At 51.8% G+C, this 22,374-nt stretch overlaps 2 protein-coding genes across 2 annotated transcripts in view; one reads left to right on the forward strand and one right to left on the reverse strand.

Annotated features, from left to right (window-relative positions):
• Positions 1 to 7,686: 7,686 nt before the first annotated feature.
• Positions 7,687 to 8,589, reverse strand: LOC135999550 (olfactory receptor 14J1-like; the record flags this gene model as incomplete). The annotated part of the gene is made up of 1 exon (XM_065653120.1): positions 7,687 to 8,589. A coding segment is annotated over exon 1 (903 nt), but the record flags the coding sequence as incomplete, so codon positions are not given.
• Positions 8,590 to 21,225: 12,636 nt separating this feature from the next.
• Positions 21,226 to 22,374, forward strand: part of LOC135999333 (olfactory receptor 14A16-like) — a 29,016-nt gene continuing 27,867 nt past the window's right edge. The window contains exon 1 of the mRNA XM_065652893.1: positions 21,226 to 22,116. Coding sequence (XP_065508965.1) covers positions 21,226 to 22,116 — 891 coding nt within the window. The remainder of the gene's footprint in view (positions 22,117 to 22,374) is intronic.

Consider the following 22,374-nt stretch of genomic DNA (forward strand, 5'->3'; position numbering starts at 1 on the left):
GCTGCTTTCGGGACCTGAGACCATAGGGACGCCTTTGGAACTCATGGTGGTAGCTAATCCTCTTTCCCCCTTTTTTTTTCTCTTTCTCTTTTCTCCACTTTCTCTATCGCGTGCCGATTTACAGACAAAATAATAAAGTTAACACTGTTTGGTTGGATTATGGCCCCTTGGTATTTTGGTCGCTTCGAGATCAAAGTAAATGAACCATCACGAGTCCATCAACGAATGGACTGTGACATTAAATTTGTGTCATGGACAGGAGTACTGTGTGGTCTATAATAGGGGAAGAAAGTTTCACTCCATTCACACCTGGCCCTACACCCGATAAGGTGAGAGGTGTCCAGAAAGCAAGGGGGGGCGATTCAGATTTCCCACACACCATGCACACCTTGGTGTTGAGTGCTCCAAACTTGACTTGAGGGCTCTGTCTCTCGGATCTCAAAGTGCAAATATAGGTGTTGTTCTCATGTTGATGAGAATTGCCTGCCAGGGAGAGTGAAGGGGCAATCCTGTGTCTTCGCGTAACTATGTTGAGCCTTCCCATAGCAGATTTTTGGCCCCTCCAACCACTCGGGAAAGAGAAGGGTGACACAGCAGTTGCTGTGCTTTTGTATAACTAAGTTGTCCCTTCCTGAAGTGGGTTTGGTCCCTTCATAATAAGAATGACTGAAAAGGCTGATAATCAAGATTTTTGGTTAGGGAAAGATAGAGACTCGTTCTACACACTTTTAGCAAAGTATGGGGCTCGACCCTCTGTATCTGGAGAAGATTGGGCTCGTGATAATTGGGCTGATTTACAGAGTGTAGTGGACCGAGTGATTTCTCTACAGGCTAAGTCTAAGTTTAGATCAGATAACAGCAAAGCTACAGCCTGTGCTGTCCGAGGAGCCAGCCTAGTCGCAGTGATTGAAGATCGCCTCAGGCAGCGTAGTAATGAAAGCAAAATTATAGAATCCCTTGAAAATCTGGTGCAGATTTTGCGAAAAACAATATCCAATTTAGAACAATTAGAAAATTGTTCACAACAATTAGAAAAAGAGGGAAGAAAACTGCTCATTAAAAGCTACTCTAAAGGAAGAATGTTTAAGAAACACGGGAGTGCTGAGGGAGCGGGAGCTAGAGGAGAAAAGTATCCAACAAATAAATCAAATTTACCCTCTGAAAGAATTGGAGGAGGTGAGAAAACGTGATGAGGAATACCCACACGTGAGACCCTTAGTGAAAACAGAATATTTTTATGCAAATGAGGAGGATACTGACCCTCACATTACAACTAAGCAAACACCTTACACTGCCACGAGCTGGCAAACTAAAGAAAGAGTATGGGCGCCTCCCTAAAGAACCTGAAATGGAGTACATGTGGCACATATCCCTAACTGGGAGAGACCAAATTCAGTTGAGTGAACAGGAAGCTCATGGTTACTGGGGGCATGAAGTTTTCTTAACAACTGGTGACAGACGTGCCCCGTGGTCCCTAACCCAGTGAGCTGCTTATTGGGCTGGAGGGCTAAACCCTTTCGATAGGGGAGAGCCCCTGGCAATCACTGTCACACCTGATCAATTGCTAGAAAGTGTACACAAAGCAGCCTGCTTGCAAATGATGCATGAAAGAAAATTGATTCCCGAATGTGAATCCCCAATGATGATGCCAGTGAATCCTGACATGATCACTCCTTTGATAAGGGGACTCCCAGAGTCACTTGGAAGGTTTGATCAGAAGCCAGGGTACCAGAAGTGGGAGCCAGAGGGATGGACCTGACACTGCCGTTGATTCACTGTTCACCCCTGCCCCGACTTCCCCCAGCCAACCAAATACTAAAAAGGTGTGGATGTGGGGGGAAGCAGCACAAGAATTGATACATTATATAATAGGAAATATGGCCCTGTAAAAATCCTAGAAGAAAGGTCGAGAGGAATCTGTCATGTTGAAGTCAAGAATCTGCCCCTTTCTACCAGTACTGCTGCTGCTACCAGTGCTCCAAGAAAGAAGCATCCGCATATTAGAAGAGGAAAGGGGGAACAACCTAAGATCCGACAACAATGGTGGGTTTTGGGAATTAAAAAGGGAGTTCCCGGAGATATAATGGAGGGCTTACTTACCCCTTGATAAACTGAGTAAACAGGTGTCAAGGTGGCATAATCCAAAAGAACATTCACAGAGCATGAAAGAAGTCCTACCTGGTACACCTTCAGCTCCCTTCTCCACCAAGGATGAAACTCTCCCAGAAACAGGAAAACGAGAACCTGCATTCCCTCCATTCCGCACTCATACCTGAGGGCAGGACGTGACAGGCTGTGGATATTACAACATAGTCCAGAAGCTTCTCAGTCTCTCTGGGCACCTCCTTTGCTGAGGACCCTGTCAACTGACTGAGGGTCCCACCCCTCCTGCCCCCCAGCTGGTGCAGGTGAAGTCACCCTGCCCGGGGCAGGGGAGGATGTGACTGTCAGCACCTTGGTACCACCCTGGTGTGTACGTGGGGACAGGCACAGTGGGGCACAAAAGGTGCGAAGGAGCCATCGACTGCCCCATTGAAGGCTCTGGATCTCAGGGGGATGTGCAACTGCCACAGTGGGGCATTGTGATGTCACTGGTGATGTCACAAAGGGCCCCACCCAGGCACCCTTTAAAAGCGGGGCTGGGGGTGCAGAGCTGCATCCTCTGGCAGGACAGGGAGGTGGCCACTCCACCATGGCCCTGTCCTGGTGAAAGAGGAGACGTGGTGGCAGCCGGACACGCTGCCATGGCCGGCACTGCTACCGGAGTCATTCTCGCTGCCGCTATGTCCCATCCCTGGAAACTGTGAGGCCACTAAGAGCCAAAATCTCCCATCCCTGGACACCTTGGGCCGCTCAGGGTTAAATTTCCTGTCCCTGGACCCATTAGGGCCCCAAAACTTAAAATGGCACGTCCCTGGACTCCTTGGGCCACTGAGAGCCAGAATGTCCCATGCCAGACACCGGATATCCCATCCCTAGAGACTTTGGGACCAAGACCTAAAATGTCCCATCCCTGGATCCAAGATGTCCCATCCCTAGACAATTTAGGCCACCCAGGCCCAGATATCCCATCTCTGGACCCCATGAAGCCTCCGAGACCCAGGATGACCCATTCCTGGAAACTTTGGGGACACCAAGTCCTAAGATGTCCCATCTCCAGCCCCCTTGGACCACCCAGACCAAGATTTCCCATCTCTGGACAACTTTGGCCACAAAGACATAAAATGTCCAATCCCAGAACCCGGATGTACCATCCCTGGAGACTTTGGGTGATCAAGACCTAAAATGTCCCATCTCTGGACCCCTCAGACCACCAAGACCAAAAATGTCCTATCCCTGGACCACTTGGGCCACAGAGAGCAAGGGTGTCTCATCCCAGACCCCGGATGTCCCATCCCTGGACATTTGGGCCAACCAGAGCCAAGAGGTCCCATCTCTGGACCCCTTAGGCCAAAGTGACCAAGATGTCTCATCCCTGGACACTTTGGGCCAACAAGACCCAGGATGTCCCATCTCTGGACACAATATGTCCCATCTCCAGCCCCCTTGAGCCACCAATACCTAAATGCCCCAATCCATGGACCACCCAGGCCAAGATGCCAATTCCCTGGACACTTTGAACCACCAAGACCCAGGATGTCCCTTTTCTGGACCCCTTAGGCCACCAAGATATAAAACGTCCAATCCCAGACCCCTGGACACATTTGGCCACCAAGACCTAAAACGTCCCATCCCTGGACACTTTGGGACACCCAGGCCTAGATGTCCCATCCCTGGACACTGTGAGGACACCAAGACCAAGGATGTCTCATCCCTAGACCCTTTGGGGACACCAAGTCCTAAGATGTCCCACGTCCAGCCATCTTGGGCAACCAAGACCAAGATGTCCCATCTTTGGACTCCTTGGGCCACTGTGAACCAAAATGACCCATCTCAGAGCTCCGATGCCCCATCCCTGGAAACTTTGGGCCACTGAGACCAAGATGTCCCATCCCTAGATCCAAGACGTCCCATCTCTGGACACAAAATGTCGTATCCCTGGACACTTTGGGCCATCAAGATGCAGGATGTCTCATCTCCGGAACTTTTAAGCCACCAAGACCCAAAATGTCCCATCTCCAGGCATCTTGGGCCACCAAGTCCTACAGTGTCCCAACCCTTGGGCCCATTGGACCACCCAGGCCAAGATGTCCCATTCCTGAACACAAGAAGTCCCATCCCTGCACACTTTGGGCCACCAAGACGAGGATGTACCATCTCCAGTCATCTTGGTCCACCAAGACCAAGATATCGCATCACTGGACCCCTTGGGCCACCGAGACCAATATGTCCATTTCCTGGAGCAAAGATGTCCCCTGTGAGCAGGTAAAACTAAGCTGGTTTCATCAAATTTATCTAATAGATTTCCTATCAAGGGTTTGAGTAGAGAAACGTTCCTCAGAGGAGCTGCTGTATTTACACTGGGGCATTTTATATCTCTGCTTCTGCCTCTTTTTTCCATTCTTCCTCTTCCTCTGTCTATTCTGATGTGCAAGAGCTCTCCAAGGAAAAGATTCATGGAATCCTACAATAACACAGGTTAGAAGAGATCCCTGAACACCACCTCTGTCCAACTGTCATTTATGGCACTCTAATGAATAGCTGATAGCATTTGTGCTCCCTTGGGTTCATCTCACCACATGCACGCAGTGGACATGCACATGATGTGTATGTTTACAACTCATCTGCACAATGAAAACATGGATTTTTAACCTAGTATTTCATAGAATCATAGAATGTCCTGAGCTGGAAGGGACCAACATGGATCATCGAGCCCAACTGCTGTCCCTGCACAGGACACCCCACAGGTCACACCGTGTGTCTGAGGACGTTGTCCAGTCTCTTCTTGATCACTGTCAGGTTGGGGTGTGACACCTCCCTGGGGAGCCTGTTCCAGTGCCCAGCACCCTCTGGGTGAAGAACCTTTTCCTCATGTCCAACTGACCCTCCCCTGGCACATCTTCCTGCCATTCCCTTGGGTTCTGTCACTGGTCACCAGAGAGAAGAGATCAGTACCTACTCTTCCTTCTCCCCTTGTGAGGAAGCTGTAGCCACCATGAGGTCTCCTTTTAGTGTTTTCTTCAGCTCTGATGGTGAGAAACCCCTTGGTTTGCTTTCTGCAGCAGAAAGGAGAAGCCATGAGCCCCAGGCAATGGGAAGGGGGATCCTGTCCCTCACACACGGCTCAGGGCTCTTCCTGGGACCGTGGGATGTGGGTGTGCAAGGCCGAGGGAAGGACAACGCTGGGACAACAACTTCCAGCTTCCCCATGGGGCCGCAAGGAGGCAACGAGGCCCCAGTGCCATGAGGACAACATGTCTTCTCCTAGGCCTCAGTGGCAGGGACAACTGCCATGGCCAAGGGGACAGAGACCTGGGTTCTGTTGGTGCCTTGAGCCTCTCCAGCGCCCTTTGCCATCTCCATCACAGGCTGTTCTACACAGTCCTACACCTGCCCCTCTTTCCCTGCAGGCTGCAGACACCCATCTGCTTCCCCACCTGCTCTCACCCCAGCATTTCTGTCCCTTCACTGATGTGTCTGCACCCTCCCTGCCTGTTCTTTGGAACACAAAGCATGGGCTGATCCAGCTCCCTCTGGGTGACCTCTTGCACCACAGCACTGCCCTTCCAGTGACATTTTTTCCTCCTGATATCCAGTCTCCACTTCCCAATCTGCACTTGGTAGCTTTTTTTTCCTCTCCTGGTTGTTCCTACTACTTGGGAAAGCTCAGCCACCTCAGAAACTGCCCATCAAGCAGGGAACCCTACCTGTTAGTCTTCTTGTGGTCTTCCACTAGACCGGAGAGAAGTAACCTCACCATGACTGCTGCTGGACCTTCACCTTCTCTGATAGACATGAGCATATCCCTGTTTCTGTCCCATCATGTACTCAGGTGGGATGGACATGACAACCTGTCTCCAAGGCCTCTTCCTGGGTAGGGCCTGTGGGTACTTATGCAGAGGTTCTTTCCCAGCCACGTTCCTGCTGCTGGGCTGTCACCTCCAGAGACAGAACTGACCTCACTGTCCCCTTCACAGTCACATACTGCTTACTGGATTATGAGTGCCTGAGACACAACTGATGTCATAACACACCATACCCATCCATAAAACCCCTATGGCCCAGGACCTGACCAGATGATTGTATGTTTCTTTTATCAAAGTTATCAAATACATTTCCTACTAACGATTTAAGTGGGGAAATATCCCAGTGCTGCATCTAGGCTGATTTCTCTGGTATGTAACATCCAACATGAAGTGAGCTCTAGACACTGTCTGCCCCACAGGCCTTCATGGAATCTCAAGGAATGGCTGTTTGTTTTCACCTGGGCTCATCTCACCTGAGGTTCCTCTCACCTCACATACATGACGTGCATGCTCACAGCTCATCTGTTCGATGAAAACCTCCTGTTGCCACTCCGAAGGGATGGGAGGTACCTCAGCCCTAAGGTGTGTCCCCCTGCTCTGTATTCGTCTGAGATGTCCCATGTCACGTGGAATGGACACAGGGAGGGATCTCAGTTCAAGGAAGCACATCCCAGTGCTGCATTCTGGTGGATTCCCATGGGATGTTATTCTCAACATGAAGTGACCTCGAGACACTGTCTGTCCCATGGGCCTTCATGGAACCCCCTGGAATAACTGATGGCGTTTGTGCTCACTTGGGTTCATGTCAACTCATGTACATTATGTGCATGCTCACATCTCATCTGTACAATGCAAACTTGGACTGCTGAGCTACTCATTCAGTGTCCCTCCATGGAGGGAAGAACAACCTCTGTGAGCTGGGGTGAGAGGACAGGGCTGGAAATGTTGGTTGTGAGGGGCCAGTCCATGACGATGCCCTGGGGCAGCTTCCACGGGGTGTCCAGTGCACATGGCACAGCCCAGCCCCTGCTCTGCTGGTCCTGCAGGTCTCTGGCAGGAGGCCTGGCTGTGAGAGGACACTGCTGTGTGCCCAGCCCTGCACACACACACTGTGCAGCTGGACACTGGTGTTTGCATCTGTGGCCACCTTGTTGTGCATGTTCTTGACAGAAACTTGAAGAAGACCTAAGCCTTCCGGCACTGCCCTGAGGAGAGCACTCTTCTTTATAGAAGTACTGTTACAGAGGCCAGCTCTGTCACAGCAGTGCCCATGGCCTGTCCCTGCCTGCGCTCACAGGACTGACACACAGCAGGACGGTGACCAGGCTGCCAGAGCACTCAGGCCTTGCACCAACACAAGGGATGAGAAGGAGAGTGTGGGAGTGGAACGAGAACAGCTCTGGAAGGCCAAGCGCTGGTGCTCCCTGGCAGTGCTGCCAGGCTGGACTCTTTTCCCCTCCTCCCATGCACACAGGAACTGTCCCTGCAGCTCCAAACAGGCCTTGCAGGAAGGATATATATTGAAAAACAAGTCACTACAGGATGCTTTATTTTGTTTAAGAGAAAAAGAGAGCACGGCTCCTCATTTACACAGCCAGTGGTTAAAAAAGAAAAGCAGATAGAGATTTAGAAAGGGAATGAGAATGTTATCACAATAAAAACCAACTTCAATAAAAACAGAAATTACAAGTGAGAGGCTGGACCTGTAACTAGTTACATTAAAACTACTATGTAGAAGGAGAGAAGCAGTTTATTGCTTCAGAAAACACTAAGATATGAGTTTCCACAGGGCATCCTTGAGCTCCTGGTTCCTCATGCTGTAGATGAGGGGGTTCACTGCTGGAGGCACCACTGAGTACAGAACAGACACCACCAGGTCCAGGGATGGGGAGGAGATGGAGGGGGGCTTCAGGTAGGCAAACATGCCAGTGCTGACAAACAGGGAGACCACGGCCAGGTGAGGGAGGCACGTGGAAAAGGCTTTGTGCCGTCCCTGCTCAGAGGGGATCCTCAGCACAGCCCTCAAGATCTGCACATAGGATACCACAATGAACACAAAACACCCAAATGATAAACAGACACTAACTACAAGGAGCACAGCTTCCCCGGAGTGGGACTGTGAGCAGGAGAGCTTGAGGATCTGGGGGATTTCACAGAAGAACTGGTGCAGGGCATTGCCCTTGCACAGTGGCAGTGAAAATGTATTGGCCGTGTGCAGCAGAGCATTGAGAAACCCAGTGGCCCAGGCAGCTGCTGCCATGTGGACACAAGCTCTGCTGCCCAGGAGGGTCCCATAGTGCAGGGGTTTGCAGATGGCAACGTAGCGGTCGTAGGACATGACGGTGAGAAGTGAATATTCTGCTGTAGCACAGAAAAAGAAAAAAAAGAGTTGGGCAGCACATCCCGAGTATGAGATGGCCCTGGTGTCCCAGAGGCTATTGGCCATGGATTTGGGGACAGTTGTGGAGATGGAGCCCAGGTCGAGGAGGGCGAGGTTGAGCAGGAAGAAGTACATGGGGGTGTGGAGGTGCTGGTCACAGGCTATGGTGGTGATGATGAGGCCGTTGCCCAGGAGGGCAGCCAGGTAGATGCCCAGGAAGAGCCAGAAGTGCAAGAGCTGCAGCTCCCGTGTGTCTGTGAATGCCAGGAGGAGGAACTGGGTGATGGAGCTGCTGTTGGACATTTGCTGCCTCTGGGCATGGAGCACTGTCACAGGAGGGAATAAAAGCGACATGTTAGGGGAGACTTCTCTGAGCAAAATCAAAGCCATTTCTCACACACCCTCCCCTGCTCCACACCCCTTGTCCTTTTCCAGACCTCCCTTCGGGTCCGTGGCTGAGCCCTGGGTGGTGCTGGCTGGAGGTGCCGTGAGGAGCAGGGCCTGTGCCCGCTGGCTGCCCAGGAGTCAGCCCTGCTCTGCAGCAGGGGTCATGGAACTGGGGGCAGGGGACGGAACTGGGGACAGGGGACGGACCTGGGGTTCAGCTGTGTCAGATGGACCCGTTCCTGGTGCAGAAGGGACTGTCAGCATCTGGTCTCCTAGTGATAATGAACCAAGACGGAACAAGGCAGTTTGAGAGGCTTGTTTTTTTCCAGCTTCCTGCAACTCCCCTGAAGAGTGCTGTTGGGTGTCAGAAACCCTCAGCATTTCTGCTGCACTCAGGGAGAACAGAGCGAGTCCTGCGAGACGAGAGGATGCCTGTGGGTCAGTGCAGAGTGAGGGCAGCTGCTCTGTCCCTCTGTCTTGCTCCAGCTGCCCTGGGCTGGCACCTTTCTGAGATGGAGGCTGATCACACTCCTATGTTACCCTGAAAAGCCACCAGGACTGCTGAGAGCAGAGGGATCCACCTCAGACCATGACATGTCTCATGCTTTCGTCAGGTCTCAGCACCCCACTTCTATCCCAGGACACACACGGCTCATTTCACAAACGGAACTGCATTTCTTCCATCATAGCATCTCTGCACTTCTGCATGAGTAATTCAGATAATGCTAACATGCTATAGGACAGGTTTGCATCCTCGAGGGAAGCCCACAGCTTGGAAAAAAAACACTCAAGGAGACAGCCAAGGGTCCTAATGATGGCATTTGATTCAGGGAGACTCAGCTCTTTCCCCAGCCCCACACACTGCATTGCCCACAGCCCAACAGGGCAGAGGAAAGCTGGGACACGTGTTCCCATGGACACAGCTGCAGGAAAGGACCCACAAGATCAGGCTGTGACTCTGCAGCTGAAACTCCCATCCCCAGAGAGCCTGACAGCAAGAACCAGATCACACCAACAGTGACCCAGAGCAGTGGAGCAAGAAGGAAACTGCGGTGAGGGTGGGTGTGAGAGAGGCCAGGGCAGAGGCAGCCGGGCACTCAGACAGCGTCACCCTTCCCCAGCTGTGCAGCCACCTCCCACACACCAGCATTGCCGGGCAGCTGCTCTCAGCCCCTGTGCTCTGCAGAGGGAACTGGAGCTCTGGCTGCACAGGAGCTGCTTCATGCCTTGGAGCCCCCGGCCCTGAGGGCAGAGGCTTTGCTGGCTGGGAGAGGAGGCGAGGGGGCTGCTCACAGGAGGGATCTGCACTGCAAGGGATCATATAGATTTTTCTGTGTTCTCCCTCTGATAACAATTCTGAGTTTAGTTTCCACTCATTTCTGATCATTTCCCTGCTTCCTGGAGATTCTCCCCTGGGAACTGTTTTCCTGTCCATGTCTTTTCCCTGTCAGCACTCACAGACCATCCCACCCTCTGTGCCCTCACCCTGGCCCTACAGATCCTGCCTGTTCACAGGGCACTGCCTGGGGGCATCTTCCTGTTTGCAGGTTGGAAAACAGGACAGGTCAGACTAAGGCTGACGGGTTCAGCAGATGTGATGCTGGTGCTGTGCACAGGCAGAGCAGCAGCTGAAGGGACGGTATGAGGCTTCTGGCAGACGTACTGATCACTCAGAGTTGCAGTTCAGGAGTCTCAGTGACTTGTTTAAGCATGACAGCTCATCTTCATTTTATACTTTCCTGCACCCCCCACCCCTTGGAAAAAGCAACTGAAAAGACAGGCTCAGGAAAGCTCCCTATCTGTCTGCTAATCCTTGCATTGGTCTTCTCCTTGAGGCATCAACTTGCAAAAAATCCTGGGGGTGATCTGGAGCTGTGAGCAGCCTTGACCCACGCAGCACCTCCTCAACAGCAGAAGCACCTTTCCTGCCCGGATAAGGGTCGCTCCTTCCCCCCACAGCTTCCCCCCACAGCACCGTGGGGATCTCCCCGGGCAGGCTGAGCGCTGACCCTGGCAGGCGGCAGAGTCCCTGCCCCGGCACAGCCCTGGGGTGCAGGGACCCTGCTCTGCAGGACAGCCCTGGGCACCCCTGGGTGCTCACCCAGCTTCACAGCTGTTCAAAATTGCCTGACAAGAGCCCCCTCCTTACAGATCCCTCAAGCTGTGCCTGTGCTAACTTGAGGAGATGCCTCCAGGAGCTACAGCTGCATTGCCCTGCACCCAGAGACTTACCATGGCAAGGGCTGCAAAGATTTCTCCTCCAGTGAGCTCTCAGCCGTCTCACTACCCCAGACTGTGTTTCCCCTCTCTGTGCCTGTCTCCTCTCCCCTCGGTGCTGCAGGCAGAGCCCTCAGCCCTGCTGCGCTTTGCAGAGGAGCTGCTCCTGGGCAGAGCTGTCTCTCTGCAGCGCTGCCGCTTGCCATGAGCTCCCTGTGTCCCAGGAGCCCAGCCCAGCTCAGCAGCACAGGAGCAGCCCAAGGCGCTTTAATGACCCCTCTGGTGGGTTTGCTGCTGAGTCCATGAACAACAGACCCTGGAGGAAGCTGAAGAAACCTCTCAAGAAGCCCAAGTCAGATTCAAACTCCAAAGTTTCTTGTAATGTTACTGCGTCCCCCTGAGGAACACTACTGAGGAACTGACCCCAGGGTCTGGTTAGAGAAGAAAACTGGAGGCAGGGATGACAGGTCCGGACAAGCAATGTGAAGGTCTCTCTGATGATCAGTAAACCTGGATGTGTTTCATTAACCAAAGGGCCAAGCCCTGACCCCCAACCCTGGGAAGGCAGATCCTGTCCCTCCCACGTTGCCCAGGGCCCTTCCTGGGACAGTGTGATGTGGGGCTGTGCAAGGCCAAGGGCAGGACTATGGTCCCACACCTCCCAGGTTCCTGGCTGGGGACAAGGAGGCCATGAGGCCCCTGTGCTGTAAGGACAAGGTGTCTCCTCACAGGCAGCAGAGCTGGAGACAACAGCCACAGCCAAGGGGAGAAGAAGCTCCAGCTGTTAGTGTTCACATGCAGACGGTTTATCCTGATGAGAGCGTCTATCCCAAGATAACATCATGAGCAGTTACAGGACACTACGAATACCACCTGCAGGAGAAACTTTGCGGTCTTGGGGGGCTAGTGCTCGTAATGCCAGAGGTCTGGACTTAGAGGGGAAGTTTCCCTTCATGTGGGAGAACATCAGGAATGCGTGGAGCTCTGCCCGGGGACAGAGAATATCAGCTGAAATTTGAGGATTCAGCGTGATAGGGCAGAGCAACATGGACAATGTTGTGGTGGGTGGACATCAGCTGCTGACTCACTGATGAGGAAGAGGAATTAGATGAGGCCTCCTTCAGACAAATGAAAGAAGCCTCATGTTTCCAGGCAGTGTCCTCATGGCAGACCTAAGATATCCCAATATCTGCAAGGTACCAGCCATGCAGGAGGGTTTTGGAGCTCATGGACAACATCTTCCTGACACGGGTGGCTGAGGAGTCAGTGAGGTGAGGTGCCCTGTGGGACTTCACACTTACAAACCAGAAAGGGTTGGTCAGGGATGGAACAGTCAGGGATGGGAAAGTGGAGTTGAGGCTCCTGGAAGATGCTAACAAGGCAAAGAGCAGGATTTCAGGAGAGCAGGCTTTGGCCAGCTGAGGGACCTACTTGGGTCCTATGGGATATGACCTTGGTGTTTGCAGTGTTTTTTCTCTCACATTTCCTCCCTGCTCTCTCCCACCTGCTGTTGTGCAGCGGTTTTTACCCTTTCTCAAATACAATATCACAGAGGTGCTGCCAGCATCCCTGAGTGGCTCAGATTTGGCAAGGAGTGGGTCCATCTTGGAGCCAGCTCATATCGGCTCTGTCTGACATCAAACTCCTGTTGTCTTCTCAGAGAGGTGACAACTGTAGCACACCCACACTCACTCCAGTTCCAAGACTTTGCCATGTAAACCCAATACAGGGTGATAAAGTGTCGGATGTTACAAACTTCTTGATCATGGAGAAGAAATGGAAAAGATCTTATGTTAGTAACCTGAGGAAGTCTCCAGTCAATGAGCAGGTTCCTATGGGGAACTGTCATTGCCCTGACATTCACTGGCCAGGCAAAGCGGCAGCTGCCAACAGTCCAGAGGATCTTGGGACAACTTCTTAACGTGACTGCCTGGTGGGACAACAAGGGTGATGCTCACCTGGATCTGGAACTGGGAGACAAAGAAGAGCTGGTGAGGGATGTGAACATCAGTGTCCACCTTGGCTGTGGTGACCAGGCAACAGTGGGATTCCAGGCACCAGAGGGGAGGGAGGAAGGCCAGCAGCAGAGCACGGGCTGGTGGGCTCCAGAGGAGAAGACACGGACATACTGGGAGACGGTGGCCAATAAAGGTGGTGACATGGAAGTAGGTCTGAAGGGTGAAGGAGCTCAGGAAATCCGAGAAGCCTTACAGGACAGCCTGCTCCAAGCACAAGAATGATCTCTCCAAGTACCTATGAAAAGAAGACTTTACGTCATGAGGCTGCTTGTCTGAACTGACAGAGCTCCAGGGCAAAAAGGCAGCACATGGGAGGTGGATCAGGTCAAGCTGTAAAGGAAGAATTTAGAAACCTTGTCCATGGATGTGGGGATGATGCCAAAGCTGCCCTGGACTTGATACCTGCAGGAGAGGCTGAGGGCAGCAAGATGAGCTGACATTGCTTCCTTACAGTAAAAGAATAGACAGGGTGAACGTGAGCCTGCTGCTGAACTTTGTAAGAGTAGTATCAGACAGGACGGAGGTACTTCATGGCTTCTTTGCCTCCATCTCCACCAGCAAGGTCTCCTGGGACTTTGTTCCTGAAGGCAGGAGTCTGGAGAACAGCCAGGAGTGGATGGGGCTCAAGTCAGGAGTTACCTGAGCAAACTCAGACACCATTACAGAAAAGGAGATGGGTCACTTGACCAGCTCCCTGAACACAAGTATCGCTGTGCTGTGGCACCTGAGATTCCCAGGAACTCCCACCTCTGGGTCCAGAGTTGTGTGATTCCTCTTGAGGTGTCCTGGCCTGTCTCCTCACTCAAGTGGTGCGTCAGGCACCCAACTTTCTGACACATTCAGTCTTTATCAGGAGATTCTCTAGATCAATATTGGAGATTGTTGATACCAGTTGTTCTGGCAATGAGGGCATTGGGAGGGGGACAGAAATATAAGAAATTTGGCTTTATGACTACTTATTAAGGAAATGCTCACTGTTTGGCTACAGTTCTGAAATCTCTCTAATTATCCACACCAGACTTGACGCCTTTAGGCAAGTGCTGCAGAGAGCCTTGGCTTATAAACTCATTTTGGCTGTTAATGAGCCCTCTGCTGCCATGGTCCTGAACTGCAGCTACTGAAAGAATGAACAAACCTCTAATGAAGTGAAAGGCAGAAACAAACCCCAAGTTTCTGAGGGTGTTTGGGACCCCACGAGGGGCCATCGCTGACACAAGCAGTCCCTGTCCCTGGAGGCTGCTGAAGGAAAAGCCTGGAGACGATGGTCAGAGGTGGTAAAGGCGATGTGGAGGTGGCTCTGGTGCCCTGTCAGCCCTTCATGGTTGTTTAGCATCAGAATGGCCAAGCCCTGACCCCCAGGGCCTGGCAAAGGAGACCCTTTCAGTCAAATGTTTCTCAAGGCTCTGCCTGTGGTCACTGGGAGGGTATTTGTGTTTTGGGTGTGGGTTTGGTGCCAAGTGCTGTTACTTTTACCACAAGGCTATGGTTTTCTGAGGGTTTGGCAATGCCTGTGAGGCCCCCCAAGCCCATGCAGCTTCTTTCATAGACCTGCAATGGTCAACAATCACCTGAGCTGTCCCAGTCCCAAACTTGCTTGAATCCACTCTTTGGATCCATGGCCCAGCACTAAAAGCACACGTTCCTTCTTCTGCTGCCCTAAAATAAAAAAGAAAAATCAATCTATTCCACATTAGCATGACCAGCTCATGCTCTTTAGGTCTTCCTCTTGCCTTTAGCACATTTACTGCTACGCATAGACCCCTCTCTTCCTGCACTCCCATTTGTCTCTCAGACCTTTCACTCTTGTCCTCCAGTAATGGGGCAACACTCCAGGAGGTTGGTGCTTCCTCCAGGCTCATGGATGATTCCTGAGGACCATCCAAGCATGGGGAGTGCAAGAGAGGAGCAGAGCAAGGTCAGCTCATGGGCCATGCCTGAGCACAGCCCCCCCAGCAGCAGCCATTCCCCATCTCCCAGGCACAGCCATGCCCACAGCAGGCAAATGTCACTGCCATGTATGATTAGTCCAAGAGAAGGCTGCCTTCTTTCCATAAACTCCCAAAAAACTTCCTCCTATTCCTCCTCCACCCACAAACATCAACCACATCCCACTTGCGGGGTTAAACATGGTCGTAAGGATTTGCTGAATTCATCAGCCATCACCCTTCTCTACCTCATATCCCCTGACCCTCCCACACCACACATGGCCGCTCACTGCTGCTCAGGGCCTCTCACTCTTCAGAAGAGGCCTTGAGCTTCTTGGTTCTTCCTGGTGCTTGTTATAATCTTCCTCACTCCCTCCAGAGCTCATGGTGAGATTTCTTGTCCATAACAGCACCTTTATGACCATGTTTTACTAAATGGGTGTCTTTTTGTGAGCATTTGTGCAGAAAGAGTAGTCTCAGGAAAAAAACAAATATATAAAAACTGATGCCAAGTGAAATGCCATGAAGACCTGAGGAGTTACTCCCATTGCTGTGTCTTTCCTGGAAGGAGTCTGTCCCAAGAAGGGGATCCAGCTTCTGCCACTCTAGAGAGGCACATGAGCAGTGTCCATGCACCTGGGGAGGAACAGGGTGATTTTTGCCAGACCACCCTTCATCTGAACCACTTAGATATGTACTTATGGATGGGGTGTCATGCCTTATACTGCAAATACCTGTTTGATTGGCACTGGCCATGTGGCTACCACAGATGCAGACTGCTGTGTTGCAGGTATTTATATGTAGGCAGATGAACCCTTTTCTATTTTTTTAATTATTATTATTTTTAATACTGACACTCTTAGAGAAATTACACAAAGACTTGAATGATTATTGATGCCTCTTAACATGATTATCCACAGAAGGCCCAGCAGCTTTGCATCTCAAGAAATGGGATGCCAGAGCACAAGGGCAGGATGGCTTGGGCTCTGTCCTGGCATCTGGAAACTGAAGTGTGCGCCCATCTCCCAACACCTGCCCTGCTCAGTGAAGGGTGTGAGAAACTCTGAAGTCACAGCCATGACAGGTATCTTATGTGTAACTGCAGACAGTGTTGTCCTGCCAGCTCAGGATTGGAGCTTCCATCCCTGAAGGTATTGAAAAGATGTGTAGACATGGCGCTTAGGGATATGGTGTAATGGGTGGACTTGGCAGTGTCGTATTTACGATTGGACTTTATGACCTTAAGGGTCTTTTCCAACCTAAATTATGATTTGAGTCAAAACCATTTCAATTCCCATCACCTCCAGCTTCCCCCAAGGTCGGCTGTTGTGTGGCACCACTCACCTGGCTCTCCAGGCAGGTTGGGCACTGGTTTGGTGCCTGCATTGGGAGTTTTCCCCTTTCTGGGGTAAAAGATCTTCGATGAGAGACAGTTGTAGAGATTTGGGTTGCAGAGATTTCAAGCAGTCCTTTCAAAATCTGAGCAGGCTCAGTTTTGGAGCCAGCGAAAAATAGAGACAATCTCAAGGATGTTTTTGAAAAGTGGTACAATCACTAATAAGAATAACAGGGAGTTCCTTATTCTTGATGATGATGATGATGAACTAAAGTTTTTTAATTTTATTCCTATCAGTCATTCTTGCTTCTCAAAAGAGCTGCTACATCTCAGTAGCTAACCTCTTGCATGGAGTTCTTTTTAAGAGCTTTTTCTCTCACTTCTACCAGATTTATAATTTTAAAAGTACTTCCTAGGACAGAATTGCTCTTAAATCACCCCCTCTTCCATAATTTTTCCCCCTTTTTTCTGGTGTGAGGGGAGGTGACATAGGGCAGTTTTATTTCTTTTTTAGCCAAAGAAGGCCAAGGAACAGATCTCAGGTCAGTGCAAAGGCAGAAAGGAAGCCAGAATGTTTATGTGGTGTGCCCTGACACACACCGTCACCTGCATTTCCAGTCTCTGAAGTTCCAATGGTGCAGCAGAGACTGGAGTTCTGAGCTCCCTTCATCTGCCCTTGCTGACACCTGTTGAGCAACCTGCTCTGAAAGGATCAACAAGGTGGGCATGAGGACAGCAAAAAAGAAGAACTTGGATGGGGGCAAATGAAAAAGGATGCACAAGATGTCGTCAGGGCTGTTTGGGGGCACTTGTAAAGCAGCCCTGCACCTCATGTGAATTATTCCTGTGGACAGGGAGAACTTGAAAGCCGTCCCTAAATTGAAAACATGAAGGGAATGAAAGGACAGCATCATTCAGGCTGGATGGGACCTCGGGACGTGTCTTGACCAACCTCCTGCTCAAAGCAGGGTCAGACCAGATTACTCAGGGCTCTATCCAAACACATCTTGGTCACTTTCTGGGGTAGAGTGGATGAGCACCCCTGGGAAACAGCTTCCAGTGCTTGACTGTCCTCAGGATTGGAAAGTTTCTCCCTTTCTATAGCAGCTTTCCAGGCCTGACCATCCAGATTGGTTTTTACCCATCTACTTACACACTGACACAAACCATAATATCCTACCTTGGACACAAGAATATTGTGGGGGATGATGCTGAATGCCTTGCTGACTTCCAGGTAACAGTCCACCACTGCTCTCCCCACGTCCAGCAACCCTGTCCTTTCCTCACAGAAAGCAAAGAGGATGGACAGGCACAATCTGCCCTGGGTAAACCCCGTCACCTTCTCTTTCAGACACCCAGAAATGGGGTCCCAGTGGACATGTTCTGGGGCACAGCCCTTAGTTCCCCTGCTCACCCATTGGCCATTTTTGAAAAGTGCACACAATGTGTGAGAGTTGCCAGTAGTCAGGGAGTCCCCCCCAGTCTCCATGAGCTTTCCAAGAAGGTGGAGAGTGGCCTCACTGTGACATGGTCCTGCTGTCTCAGCTCCTGGGATGCTGCCCCTCCTGTCCCATAGACTGGAAAGGATTGTGTTAGCTCCAGGGACCCCTGACTTGATCCCCATCCACTGCTGGTTGTTCTGCCTCCAGTCACAGAGGCCTGGGAGACCTTGCTGGTGAAGATGGAGGACCAGAGACACAGAGAATATCACTTCTTTCCCTTATTAAATTAATCAGTACCCACACGGTGTCTTTGTTTCTCCTTTAACTGTTCCTGCAGTAGTAACAACTCATTAGGGTGCCCTTGAATTGCCTTACAGGTCTAGACTGAGTTTTGCTCTGGCCTGTTGCTGTGCTTGGAGGCTGCTGTCCTTGCAGACCAGATGAACTAATTTCCGCCACCCTGCCTTGGCAGTTTATTCCATCCGTGTCACAGCTCTGTCTGCAACACTGACAGCTCCAGCTCAGCCAGTCAGGTCCCTGGCTGAGGCCATTGCCTCACATCTGGGCTGAACCACCCCAGCTGTGGCACCAGGAAACCTCTGAGTCGCCCCATGGAAACCTGGTACCAAGTGTCCAAGAGCCCATGGGTGCAAAGGCTTTGCTTCAGAGCACAGACATGACATGGTCAAAAGATTGATGAACATCTCTCTAGACCTGAGTGTATAAAAGCAGAATATAATGCCTAAATTCATTCAGATGAAGAGATTCCTCCCCTAGCTTGGAGAATTTAGATCCTTTGCTATAATATTCCTGGTGTCCTGTCTAATGATGGGACAAGAAAAGATGATTCTCATACCAATTTATTTTCTAATAGAAAGAATGCAATGCTGGTAAGAAGTGTCTGTGCAGAGGAGAGAGAATCAACATCACTGATTACTTCAGGTTGTTTCAAAGGATGTGCCCCTGGAGCCCCAGGGACAGAGGGAGGGAGACCAGAGGGGACAGAGGAAGGGACATCATGGGCTGCTCCTGTGCTGCTGAGCTGGGCTGGGCTCCTGGGACACAGGGAGCTCATGGCAAGCGGCAGTGCTGCAGAGAGACAGCTCTGCCCAGGAGCAGCTCCTCTGCAAAGCGCAGCAGGGCTGAGGGCTCGGCCTGGGGATCTCAGGGAGACGAGCAAGGCAGAGAGAGATGAAAGGTGGTCAGGATGGGGAGGATGACTGAGAGCTCACTGGAGGAGAAATCTTTGCAGCCCTTGACACGGTAAGTCTCTGGGTGCAGGGCAATGCAGCTGTAGCTCCTGGAGGCATCTCCTCAAGTTAGCACAGGCACAGCTTGAGGGATCTGTGAGGAGGAGGCTCTTGGCAGGCAATGTTGAACAGCTGTGAAGGTGGGTGAGCACCCAGGGGTGCCCAGGGCTGTCCTGCAGAGCAGGGTCCCTGCACCCCAGGGCTGTGCTGGGGCAGGGACTCTGCCGCCTGCCAGGGTCAGCACCGCCCAGGGAGATCCCCACGGTGCTGTGGGGAGAAGCTGTAGGGGGAAGGAGTGACCCCTATCAGGGCAGGAAAGGTGCTTGTGCTGTGGAGAGGGTGCTGTGTGGGTCAGGGCTGCTCACAGCTCCAGATCACCCCCAGGATTTTTTGCAAGTGGATGCCTCAAGGAGAAGATCAATGCAAGGATTACCAGACAGATAAAGAGCTTTCCTGAGCCTGTCTTTTCAGTTGCTTATTCCAAGGGGTGGGGGGTGCAGGAAAGTATAAAATGAAAGTGAGCTCTCATGCTGAAACAAGTCACTGTGACTCCTGAACTGCAACTCCGATTAATCATCACATCTGCCAGAAGCCTCATAACATCCCTTCCAGCTGCTGCTCTGCCTGTGCACAGCACCAGCATCACATTGGCTATACCCGTCAGTCTTACTCTGACCTGTCCTTTTCCCCAGTCTGCAAAGAGGAAGATGCCCCCAGGCAGTGCCCTGTGAACAGGCAGGATCTGTAGGGCCAGGGTGAGGGCACAGAGGGTGGGATGGGGTCTGTGAGTGCTGACAGGGAAGAGACATGGACAGGGAAACACCAACCAGGGGGAAAATCTCCAGGAAGCAGGGAAATGATCAGAAATGAGAGGAAACTAAACCTGGAATTGTTCTGGGAGGGAGAACAGAGAAAACTCCGTATGATCCCCGCAGTGCAGATCCCTCCTGTGAGCAGCCCCCTCGCCTCCTCTCCCACCCAGCAAAGCCTCTGCCCTCAGGGCCGGGGGCTCCAAGGCATGAAGCAGCTCCTGTGCAGCCAGAGCTCCAGTTCCCTCTGCAGAGCACAGGGGCTGAGAGCAGCTGCCCGGCAATGCTGGTGTGTGGGAGGTGGCTGCACAGCTGGGGAAGGGTGACGCTGTCTGAGTGCCCGGCTGCCTCTGCCCTGGCCTCTCTCACACCCACCCTCACCGCAGTTTCCTTCTTGCTCCACTGCTCTGGGTCACTGTTGGTGTGATCTGGTTCTTGCTGTCAGGCTCTCTGGGGATGGGAGTTTCAGCTGCAGAGTCACAGCCTGATCTTGTGGGTCCTTTCCTGCAGGTGCGTCCATGGGAACACGTGTCCCAGCTTTGCTCTGAGCTGTGGGGCTGTGGGCAATGCAATGTGTGGGGCTGGGGAATGAGCTGAGTCTCCCTGAATCAAATGCCATCATTAGGACTCTTGGCTGTCTCATTGAGTGTTTTTCTTCCAAGCTGCGAGCTTCCCTCCAGGATGCAAACCTGTCCTATAGCACATTAGCATTATCTGAATTACTCATGCAGAAGTGCAGAGATGCTATGATGGAAGAAATGCTGTTTGGTTTGTGAAATGAGCCGTGTGTGTCCTGGGACAGAAGTGGGGTGCTGAGACCTGACGAAAGGGTGAGACATGTCATGGTCCGAGGTGGATCCCTCTGCTCTCAGCAGTGCCTGGTGGCTTTTCAGGGTAACATGGCAGTGTGATCAGCCTCCATCTCAGAAAGGTGCCAGCCCAGGGCAGCTGCAGCAAGACAGAGGGACAGAGCAGCTGCCCTCACTCTGCACTGACCCACAGGCATCCTCTGGTCTCGCAGGACTCGCTCTGTTCTCTCTGAGTGCAGCAGAAATGCTGAGGGTTTCTGACACCCAACAACACTCTCCAGGGGAGTTCAATGATTGGACTACATGATCTTTCGGGGTCCCTTCCAATCCCTAATATTCTGTGATTCTGCAAAGCTGTCAAAACCCCAATCATTTCAAACTTCATTTTACCATCCTGTTCCATTCTCTGTCACTGTGCAGATGCTGACAGGCCCTTCTGCACCAGCAGCAGTTTCAGATGACAACTTTGAACCCCAGGTGTGTCGCCTGCCCCCCGTTCCATGACCCCTGCTGCAGAGCAGGGCTGACTCCTGGGCAGCCAGCGGGCACAGGCCCTGCTCCTCATGGCACCTCCAGCCAGCAGCACCCAGGGCTCAGCCACGGACCTGAAGGAAGGTCTGGAAAAGGACAAGGGGTGTGGAGCAGGGGAGGGTGTGTGAGAAATGGCTTTGATTTTCCTCAGAGAAGTCTCCCCTAACTTATCACTATCTTTTGCTCCTGTGACAGTGCCCCATGCTCATCAGCAAATGTCCAACAGCAGCTCCATCACCCAGTTCCTCCTCCTGGCGTTCACAGACACACGGGAGCTGCAGCTCTTGCACTTCTGGCTCTTCCTGGGCATCTACCTGGCTGCCCTCCTGGGCAACGGCCTCATCATCACCACCATAGCCTGTGACCAGCACCTCCACACCCCCATGTACTTCTTCCTGCTCAACCTCGCCCTCCTCGACCTGGGCTCCATCTCCACCACTGTCCCCAAATCCATGGCCAATTCCCTCTGGGACACCAGGGCCATCTCATACTCGGGATGTGCTGCCCAACTCTTTTTTTTCTTTTTCTGTGCTACAGCAGAATATTCACTTCTCACCATCATGTCCTATGACCGCTACGTTGCCATCTGCAAACCCCTGCACTATGGGACCCTCCTGGGCAGCAAAGCTTGTGTCCACATGGCAGCAGCTGCCTGGGCCACTGGGTTTCTCTATGCTCTGCTGCACACGGCCAATACATTTTCACTGCCGCTGTGCAAAGGCAATGCCCTGGACCAGTTCTTCTGTGAAATCCCCCAGATCCTCAAGCTCTCCTGCTCACAGTCCTACTCCAGGGAAGCTGGGCTCCTTGTGGTTAGTGTCTGTTTATCATTTGGGTGTTTTGTGTTCATTGTGGTATCCTATGTGCAGATCTTGAGGGCCGTGCTGAGGATCCCCTCTGAGCAGGGACGGCACAAAGCCTTTGCCACGTGCCTCCCTCACCTGGCCGTGGTCTCCCTGTTTGTCAGCACTGGCATGTTTGCCCACCTGAAGCCGCCCTCCATCTCCTCTCCATCCCTGGACCTCGTGGTGTCTGTTCTGTACTCAGTGGTGCCTCCAGCAGTGAACCCCCTCATCTACAGCATGAGGAACCAGGAGCTCAAGGATGCCCTGTGGAAATTCATATCTTAGTGTTTTCTGAAGCAATAAACTGTCCATCTGCTTCTACATAGCAGTTTTAATGTAACTAGTTAGAGGTCCAGCCTCTCATCTGTATTTTCTGTTGTTATTAGCCTTTTTTTAAATTGTGATAACATTTTCATCCCCTTTCTTATTCACTGTCTGCTTTTCTTTTATAACCCCTGGCTGTGTAAATGAGGAGCCATGATCTGTGTGTATTTAAACAAAATAAAGCATCCTGTAGTG

Source organism: Caloenas nicobarica, chromosome 28, assembly GCF_036013445.1.
Source record: "Caloenas nicobarica isolate bCalNic1 chromosome 28, bCalNic1.hap1, whole genome shotgun sequence".
Classification (NCBI taxonomy): Eukaryota; Metazoa; Chordata; class Aves; order Columbiformes; family Columbidae; genus Caloenas; species Caloenas nicobarica.